The sequence below is a fragment of the Microtus pennsylvanicus genome, chromosome 1 (assembly GCF_037038515.1).
Source record: "Microtus pennsylvanicus isolate mMicPen1 chromosome 1, mMicPen1.hap1, whole genome shotgun sequence".
NCBI lineage: Eukaryota > Metazoa > Chordata > Mammalia > Rodentia > Cricetidae > Microtus > Microtus pennsylvanicus.
In genome coordinates this window covers 32,057,220-32,067,160 of record NC_134579.1, presented here as the reverse complement: position 1 = coordinate 32,067,160, position 9,941 = coordinate 32,057,220, and the positions used below count along the sequence as shown (strand labels likewise).

Below are 9,941 nucleotides of genomic sequence, written 5' to 3'. Positions count from 1 at the left end.
CAGAGGAGAGGCAGCACACCCATGAGTGTTCTCCTGCTTCATGGCTCCACCCTCAAAGCTGGGATTGGCTGGAGAGGAAGGAGAAAGGAAAGTCTAGGCAGCTGACTTCTCCACTTCCTACTTCTCCACTTCCTGTGTTTAAGCCGAGCCTGCCATGCTGGGTGCTTCTTCGCTAGATCCCCACCAGCAGCAGGACTCTGGAGACTGGCTGCAGGGGGGACACGTGGCTGTGGAAGCCACACAGAAGCTTGCTGGGACCGTTAGTGGTGTAGGAGCTACAGCCTGGCTGAGTAGATGTTGGATTTCATCAGTGAAGTAAAAGAAGGCTGCGGGCTGGAGAGATGTCTTGGTTGTTAGGAGCGCTTGCTGCTCTTGTAGGGGTCTCTCACAAACACCTGTAACTCCAGTTCCAGGGAATCCAACACCTTTTTTAGGCCTCTATGGGCGCCAGGCACGCACACCGCACAGGCGTGCACACACACGCGTGCACACACACGTGCGCCCGTGAACACACACATGGCACTTGCATATATACATAAAGTAAAAGCAAACCTTTTTTTTTTTTAATTTGAAAAACAAAGCAGGACCAATTGACTGGATGTAAAATTAAGGACTGAAAAGAGTTTGGACACAGCAAATCGTTTCAGATTTTGATTGTGGAACCACACAGGTACAAAGGGCCCTTCCTTCTCAATGTGCAGTGAGGGTCAAACTACATCAGTCTCCGTTCACTTCTCGCCAGCGTTTACTACACATTAAGTCAGAGCAGATGTTCACCATGTTTGCACAACTTTGTCACAGACCAGCTGGCCCTGAGGCTCAGTGGCATCTGGAGGCAGGAGGGCCAAGTAAACAGGGGTTTCAGCCCCCTCCTCCGCGGTCCTGGAGCCCTCCCAGCCCGGGCAGCAGGCATTGAGTAGAATCCTGTCTCCTTTCCTCTTCTCATCCAGCTGCCGGGCCAGGATCCTTGAAAGGACCGTCACACCCAGCTTGGACACCCCATAGGCTGAGTCTGGCCAACCTTCCCTCTCGTGGACTTCATTTCTGGTGTCCTCCACAAACTTTCTCATGAGGTCGACCAGGTCCCCTTCTGTAAGGGTGTCGCATCGGAACTTTTCCTGAAGATCTTCACTGCAGTTTTCAAGAGCCTTTGACCCCTGTAGACTGCTGACGTTCACCACTCTCCCTGCAACAGACAACACCGGGGAGCATTGCACCACAGCGGGAACTTCACAGGCGCTAGGCTGTGTGCGCCGCTGTGCTGCGGTCACCATGCAGTTTGTGTTCAATTGCCGATAAAAATAGAAGGTGGAGCCGCAGAGACAGCGCAGCAAGTAAAGGCACTTGCCTCCAAGCCCGATGACCTGAGTTCTGTTCTGAGGCCCCAAAGTGGAAGAAGAGAACTGACTCCTGTGGTTTGTCCTCTGACACACACACACACACACACACACACGCACGCACGCACGCACGCACGCGCATGCACACGCAAAGACACCCCAAAGAAATTAAACAAAAAATAAAAATAGAAAGCCAGTCTTGAAGACATACAATCTATACACCCAGGGGCACGAGTGCGTGTGTGTGCACGTGCGTGCATGTGTGTGTGTGTGCGTGCATGTGTGTGTGTGTGTGTGTATTCCAAAGGGACAAACACATCTCTACCACTGGCCACCAGGTTTTTCTTCCACAGCAATTCTATTCTACTGTTGCTGGAGTTGCTGATTTAAGTTTCATAAAAGTTAGTGGAATGCATTCGTAGCGTAGAACTTGCAGCTACTTTTGAAATGGCCCTAACATGCTTCCACCGTTTTGTAATATACTCATGTGAAGAGGTGTTATTGGTACTAATGGTTATAAAATCAAAATACTGCTTGACTTTTGGAGAATGGTGAAGATAGGCTACATCCTACAGCACCAAATATTCAACCAAGATCAGAACCTCTATGCAAATAAAGCATATGCATCTCATTAGCGTGCAAGCTTGCCTTAATCTTAAATGATAAATTCTGGGGTTTTTGTTTTTGTTTTTTTGTTTGTTTTTTGAGACAGGGTTTCTCTATGTTGCCCTGGCTGTCCTGGAACCCATTCTGTAGACCAGGCTGGCCTCTAACTCAGAGATCCTCCTGCCTCTGCCTCCTGAGTGCTGGGATTAAAGGTGTGTACCACCACCTGGCTTCATTTTTTTTTCTTGGTGACAGAGCCTCATGCGGCTTAGGTTCACTTCAAACTCTCTTTAAGGAGCTGAGGATGATCCTGGATTCCTGATCCTCCGGCCCCCACCTCTGGATACGGGCATATGCCACCATATCCAGTTTGTATAGCACTAGGAACTGAACCCTGAACCCATGCTTGGCAAGCTGTCTATCTACCACCTGAGCTATAGCTTCAGCTCTGTAATAGGAATTATTTTAAAATAAACGTCTTGATTGTTTATCATCAGAAAATGTCGGTTTGTATGCCTATTTCATAGACCTGGTGCAGCACTAAATTTCCCCAGAGTAAAAAGGGCATAAGCGGAAAAGGTTTAACAGAACTTGCTTCAAAGATGTGGCACGTTAGGTCTGTAGGAGATCTGTGGCAGCTGGGGACCACCCAAGAGGGAAGTGAAATACAGAATCAGGGAAGGAGTCCTCGGGAACACATCTGTTTGATGTTTTCACAGCAGAGACACATAAGAACAGACACGGGACCCAGGGGCCACCCACAGCCCTATGATTAAAAATACCGCAGTGGCAAACACACCCTACGCACAGCCAGGACCGGCCTCCTAAACACTTGCGCCACCAAGATGGATGTGCTGTGCAAACTGCAATCCTCGGTTCTTCCTGCATCAGCGACCCACCTTTTCCTCTGTTCAAAGCTCTCATCCAGCATGAACAGATATCCTTTAGCTGCTGTTGTGTTCTTGTTTGTTTCTAAGCAACAGAGAAGCTTCTCTTTTACCCCCGAGTCCAGACCCAGCAGACTTACTGCTATGATTTCTAGACCCAAATCATCATGTCAGGTGACAGAATCACTGGGCAGTTCTGTAAAAACCGCTGGGTGGCGGTGGCGCAGGCCTTTAATCCCGGCACTTGGGAGGCAGAGGCAGGTGGATCTCCGTGAGTTCGAGGCCACCCTGGTCTACAAGAGCTAGTCCCAGGACAGGCTCCAAAGCTACAAAGAAACCCTGTCTCGAAAAAGCAAAACAACAACAACAAAACCAAACAAAACAAAAAACCTTCTTCCCTCAATACATGTTCTTCACCTACTTATAACCTGCATCCCAAGGGACCATGCCTTCTTCCTTCAGTATCAAAGCTCTTAATTCCCTGAGTTTGCACAGTTAGCTAGGGCTGTGGGCAGTCACCTGCATTTCCACCTGCATCCCTGAGCCTAAACCAGAATCAGTCCGCTCCTGGGGGTGATGAACCTAGTGATGACCACATCTACACAGGAGGGAGACCTATTCTCCACCCTGGTTCTGGTTTCATTAATATAAATTAGCAATAACATTCTAATTAATGTTAATAAGAATTAATATTCACATTGACAAAAATTCATAGCTACTAAAGAGGCATTTTTGGGTCCATAATATAATTCCAATACTTGGGAGGCTGAGGCAGGAGGACTGCCATGAGTTCAAGGCCAGCCTGGGTTAAACAGTTTCAGGTCTGCAAAGTCCATATAGAAGGAAGGGAGAGAGGGCAGGAGGGCAAAGAAGAAAGTGAACACTAATTGTAGCTGCTGTTGGATGCCTTCGAGGAATTATGGGGAGAAACTGTCTTGTGTTCTCTTTGATCTGAGTGCACATGTGTGAGAAATACTGGGGGAGATCAAAGGTCAGCCTCATAACAAGGTGTGAGTGTGTGTGTATGTGTGTGTGTCTCCACCCATCCAGAAACATCGCCTGCCTCTTTTTAGAGAGAACAGGCAAGTAGCTCCCTCTAGTGGCTTAATTGTTGCTTTAAGTTATTTAAGTTATTTTTGTCTTGAGCAAGTAAGCAAGTTTGTTATAAGTAATATGTTAAAAGCTTAATAGTAAGAGCCCACAATGGTTAGCACTGCATCCCTCAGTGAACATATGTTTAGCAAAGCCAAATATTCTAGCCATACAATAAATCAGATTTCCCTTTGGGGAGGAAATTGCAGGTTGATTAAAGATGTGACACCCTTCCTTCTGCTGACATGCTGGGCTAACCTGGGGCTTTTCTTTACCTTCCAAATAGCTTGGTTCACATTGATGCTATAATTCTTTTTTTGTTTGTTTGTTTATTTTGTTTTTTGTTTTTTTTTCAAGACATAGGGTTTTTTTTTTTTTTTTTTGGTATAGCCTTGGCTGTTCTGGAACTCTCTCTGTAGACACAGAGATTCACCTGCCTCTGCCTCCGAGTGCTACGATTAAAGGTGTGTGCCACCATCGCCCTGCTGATACCATAATTTTTATTTCAATGGAATGAATTGTATTTGATCAGGTGGTGTAGGTCAAGCTGACCTCCAGAATCTCAGGCTCCTGAGTTTGGGGACGACGGGTGTGGAGTGCCCACAGACTTTCTGTGATCCTGTCACACTAAGAAAATGATGGAGGAGTGACCTTGCAGGTTGGGTGTGAGCAGGTGGGTGGGCAGGAATTCAAATTCCTCTCTTACCACACTTTTCAGATTGAAAATTTCTTACAGCTAAACTGGTAGAGCACCCCTAGGATCCCATGGTGTGATGGAGCACCCCTAGAATACCATGGTGTGATGGAGCACCCCTAGAATCCCATGGTATGGTGGAGCACCCCTTGAATCCCATGGTGTGATGAAGCACCCCTGGGATCCCATGGTATGGTGGAGCACCCCTTGAATCCCATGGTGTGATAGTGCACCCTGGGAACCCCAGAACTCAGGAAATAAAGGTAGGAGCACCCCTGGAATCCTAGAAGTCAGGAAATAAAGGTAGGAGCACCCCTGGAATCCCAGAAGTCAGGAAATAAAGGTAGGAGCACCCCTGGGATCCCAGCACCCAGGAAGCAAAGGTAGGAGAGGGCATTAGAATTCAAGGCCAGCCTGGTCTACACAGCAAGCTCAAGGCCAGACAAGACTATGGAGTGAAATCCTGTTTCAAAACAACCACCATCAAACAAAACCAGAGGAAGGTAAACTCTTGTATCTCGAGTTAATTCTCATTCAAAATGTTTAAAAAAGTGTGTGTGGTTTTTTTTTTTTGAGACAGGGTTTCTCTATAGCTTTGGAACCTGTCCTGGAACTCACTCAGTAGACCGGGCTGGCCTCGAACTCTCAGAGATCTGCCTGCCTCTGCCTCCCAAGTGCTGGGATTAAATGTGTGTGCCACCACTGCCCGGCTGAAAATTGCATTTTTTAAATTTATTTTCTGTGTGTGTATGAGTGTTTTGCCTGTATGTATGTATGTGCACCAAATGCATGCCTTGTGGCCAAGGAAGTCAGAAGAGGATGTCGGATCCTCTGGAACTAGAGTTACTGATGACTGTGAGCTATGTGTGTGCTGGGAGCCATAAGAACAGAACCCATGTCCTCTGCAAGAACAAGTGCTATTAATTGCTGAACCATTTCTCTAGCTCTGAAAATTACATTTAAAAAACAACAGCCACAGGGTTTCCCCTCAATATCACAGCTAATCTTGGGGGGGGGGGGAATCTTCAGAGAAGCATTCTGCTCCTCTCCCCCAGCAGAACTGGCCATTTCCCAGGTCTGATTCTTTGTTAATTAATCTGTGTCCCCAAGTCAGCGCCAGGCTCTGTGGATGAGATGGTTCTCATGTATACATCAGCAGAACTGGCATAAACGTCATTAGAGGGAAATTATAATCTGTTGAACCCCCAGGTAAGATATTTCCCACCAAAGAACATTGCTTGTGGATTCTCTCAGTCAGCTTACAACATTTAGAATAAAAACTTTCATGTAAGTTTTCTGAAATTTTATACAAGAAGAAAGATAGAAGGAATGTCATAAGGCCAGACAAGCTAAGGGCAGGCCCATCCTTGCAATATCAGGGGAGGACTCTCTGACATCATGGGGGAGGACTCTTTGACATCACAGGGGAGGACTCTCTGACATCACGGCCTTGGGAAACATGCTACATCCTGTGTTGGAGGGTTGAGCTCATGACACCGACCCAAGAACACCAGTCTGTCCCACAGAGCTCTGAAAACCACAGCTAAAAGGCTCAAGGGAGAAGTCAGACACTTTGAGATGGGGGGAAAAAGGTGTTTTCTACCCTGCAACTCATGAGCACATAGCAGCTCAGGGTGACTCCTGTAGGTGGCCCAGTCTGAGGGACCCATGGCTGCTTCCTGAGGGACATCAGTCCCACATTGGGCTTACCATGTGGCTTCATGATGGGCAGTAACTCCGTGCAGACATTCCTAGTGGCGAAGAAGTTCGTCTTCAGTGTCGTCTCTGCTTGAATGTCGAAGGGCGTTGAATCATCCACTTTGAAAAGCATAAGCAAAAAAAGAGGAATTACATTTCCCTCTGAAACTCCAGTGAGAAGGTGGATCCCATCACATAGCAAAGAAGAAGTAAGTTAAATTTAGAACAGTCCTGCTGAGCATGGCGATGTAAACATCTTCAAACACACGCACGCACGCACGCACGCACGCACGCACATGCACACAATCTCTAAACTAGATCTTGATAGTTTTAAAGCTCTTGTGAGCATAGGGAAAGAACTTTCCGGTTCACACCCCAAGTTTCTCAAGATCAGCGATCAGGCCACACCTCAAAAACACCTAGTTGGGTCTTCTCATCTCAAGCTGGGATGCACATAGGCGGTTCCAGGGTAGAGGGTGACAATGCAGGCTCTGACGCAGCAGGTCTAAGGCCTCAGTTTGCCTGTGGAAGGCTGGGGCTCGGATTTGCACACTCAGCGCTTGCACTTCCAGAAGAAGCGGGAGCTTTGCAGGGCTGAAGATCACACCCCCTCCATCAGCGGCTGACAGTTGCTGGGGTGGTGAATTCCCCCCTCCCCCCGCCCCCCAAGTCCAGGGGCTGAGTTTGGAAGTGCGGGCGGGTGGAAGTGTACCTTGGGTCTCATGCAAGGCACAGGTGGCTGCCCAGGACAGACAGGAGGGAGACTTAGGCTCCACAATTGTCTCTGTCCCACCAGCATTTAAAGTGAAGCTGGCCTGTTTGTTTTTGTTCCCAGCACGTGACAACTGGATAACTTTGTTAATTGAGCATTTATTAGAGTAAGCGATTTTTATTTCCCCCCCTTAAGGAAGATGCTTTCAAAACCACACTTGCAAGTCTGATAACAAACCTTAGTGCCCAGGAGGAGGGAAGCGGGGCTCGCTTCCTTTTTGCTAGAGCTTCTCAAAACGCTCCATTAAAGCCTGTAGGAAACCCACTATCGTGCCAGCGCGCGCTAATTGTGTCTGGGCGACCCATTTCCTGTCCTCAGCAGATGTCTCCTGGCATCTATGAATGCGCCCTTGTTTCACGCAAAGTGAAAGCTCTAACCGCTTTTGGAAGACCCTTCTGTGAGAAAAGCCTTCGTGCGCGGGACAGAAAGCTGATGAGCTTGGCAAGGCGTGGCCCACTCCCAAGAGGCCGGTTTTCTCGCAAACAAGCGCAGCTGAAAGTTCCAAGGACGGCCTCCGGCAGCGCACAGGCCAGCACAGGCCGCTGGCCGGCTGGGCAGGCGGGGCGTGGAGTGGGGCGCCTGGGCAGGCCCGCACCCGAGTCACGGCACGCGGGAACCCGCCGCGCAGGGTGTGAGCTGGGCGCGACAAGAGGAGATGGCGCAGCCCTCTCGTATCGCCAACGCTCGCTGCCCAGCACCCTCGAAGAACCCCGGGCATCTCCTCCTGGAGCCCCGCACCTACTTCTAAAGGCGATGCTCGCGTTGTTGACCAGCACGTTAAGTCCCCCATACTCCCTGCGTAGGAAGTCGCGCAGGGCGCGGATGCTCTGCAGGTCGTCGATGTCCAGCTGGTGGAAGCGCGGGCTTAGGCCCTCCGCCTGCAGCTGCTGCACCGCCGCCTTGCCACGCGCCTTGTCCCGCGCGGTGAGCACCACGTCTCCGGAGAACTTCTGACAGAGGTCACGCGTAATGGCGAAGCCTATGCCCTTGTTAGCCCCGGTCACCAGCGCCACGCGGCTGCAGGATGACATATCGGAGGGACACGCGGATCACCGGCTTGCAGGGCCGGCTGGGCAGCGGGCCACGCGTGGTTAGAATCGTGGCGCAGGACTAAGTTCTGGGACCCGGCGCAGCGACTGCTAGAGAACAAGGCCCTGGGCGTCGGTCCCTCCCCTCCGAGGAGGGGCCATCTGTTCCCGAAGGGTCCGCCTCTTTCCTCAAGCCCGCCGAGGTAGTCATCCGAGCTCGGAGCTGTGTGTGGGTCAGAGACCTGCTCCCAAAGAAATCGGAGGGGGTCAGCAGGACTCTTGGCAGTCGGATGGAAGCAACTATTTTGGGAAAACCTCAAAAGGAGGAAAACAAGTCAACGTAATTTTCTTGGACCGGAGCCCGTCGTTTTGTGCAAAATGTAAATGCTTGCTTCTGGGGAACTTGCTTCTGCACTGATAACCTGAGCCGCTGTAGCGCCGATTCCCGGTTGCCTGCTTTAGGGAACAGAGCCTGGGAGGAGACTTGACAGGTGTGGGCGAGCTCTGCGCGTCTGGAGGTCGCGGTGCGCACGCACGTGGGAGAGCAGGCTCCCATTTACAGGACCGTTTTTTTTATGTAATCCGCACACCTACAGGAGCCAGCACTGCCGGCCTTTTTGGTTTTCCCAAGTATGTAGGTAGACCTATAAGGGTCTAGAACGATGCGAATCCTCTCCCCACGAGACCGAATTCAGAAACAAAATTCCAGGTTTGTCTAAGTGTGGGCGTGAACTTAGACCTCCTCCCATTTTCGGTGGAATCCCAGTCGGCGTTGATCCCAGGGATTGGCTAGCAATTCGGGGTTTAAGGACAACTAAGTCCTCACGGTGATTCAGCGTTTCCCCTGCGGATCCTGTCAAACTGCCCCAGCCTCTTATTCCTGACTCCACCTTCTCTTTCAAAAGATCCCAGAGGTCAGAATGATGAGCTCCAGGAGGGGCTGGTGCGCCTGTGATGGTTAGCTTGAGAGACAGACCTCTGGGTGTGTCTGTGAGGGACTTTCTCAATAGGCTGACTGGGGTGAGAAGGCAGGATGGGATGCCGAGCTGAAGCTGTGGAACTGACTCAGTGGGTAAAGGTCATGAGGACTAGAGTTCAAATCCCCGAGGTCCACATAAATGTGGGACAGGGTGGCTGGTCTGCAATCCCAGCCCTTAGAAACCAGAGGCAGGATTCCTGGCTGGTCTGCAATTCCAGCCCTTAGAAGCAAGCTGATTAGCCAAGTTGGCAAGGTCTGGGTTCAAGTGAGAGACTCTGCCTCAAAAAAACCGGGAGGAGATGGATGGAGCAAGACGTTTGATGTCAACCTCTGGCCTTGGCACTCAAAGACACCCCACCCCACACACAGTGGCACATACATGCACACACACACACACACACACACACACACACACGCAAAACGAAACGTGAGCTGAGCACTGGTGTACATTTCTCTCAGCTCCCTGACTGCAGACACAGTTAGACCGTCTGTGCCATGTTCCTGCCATTATGATCCCACGATAATGGGCAGGACCCTCCACTGTGAATCAGAACACACCCTTCCTTCCTTCCTTCCTTCCTTCCTTCCTTCCTTCCTTCCTCCCTCCCTCCCTCCCTTCCTCCCTCCCTCCTTCCCTCCCCCTCCCTCCTCCTCCCCTTCCTTCCTTCCTTCCTTCCTTCCTTCCTTCCTTCCTTCCTTCCTTCCTTCCTTCCTTCTTTCTTTCTTTCTTTCTTTCTTTCTTTCTTTCTTTCTTTCTTTCTCTGTGTAGCCCTGGCTGTCCTGCAACTCTCTCTGTAGACCAGGCTGGCCTCAAACTCACAGAGCTCTGCCTGCCTCTGCCTCCCGAG

General features: G+C 50.1%; 1 protein-coding gene across 1 annotated transcript; it reads right to left on the bottom strand.

The window, feature by feature from the left end:
- Nucleotides 1-541: 541 nt before the first annotated feature.
- On the bottom strand, nucleotides 542-8,278 carry LOC142843341 (carbonyl reductase [NADPH] 3). Its single transcript, XM_075960580.1, has 3 exons — nucleotides 7,829-8,278; nucleotides 6,327-6,434; nucleotides 542-1,186 (listed from the first exon to the last, which is right to left on the bottom strand). The coding sequence occupies exons 1-3, from the start codon at nucleotides 8,115-8,117 to the stop codon at nucleotides 774-776; spliced, it is 810 nt and encodes a 269-aa protein (XP_075816695.1). The 5' UTR covers nucleotides 8,118-8,278; the 3' UTR covers nucleotides 542-773.
- Between the last annotated feature and the right edge of the window lie 1,663 nt (nucleotides 8,279-9,941).

Excerpts from the sequence above, each read along its gene's own strand:
- LOC142843341 (XM_075960580.1), bottom strand. The coding sequence starts at position 8,117 with ATGTCATCCTGCAGCCGCGTGGCGCTGGTGACCGGGGCTAACAAGGGC. Across the intron at positions 6,435-7,828 it reads CGCGAGCATCGCCTTTAGAA|TGGATGATTCAACGCCCTTC; the intron begins GTAGGTGCGGGG and ends TGCTTTTCAAAG. Across the intron at positions 1,187-6,326 it reads GCCCATCATGAAGCCACATG|GGAGAGTGGTGAACGTCAGC; the intron begins GTAAGCCCAATG and ends TGTCTGTTGCAG.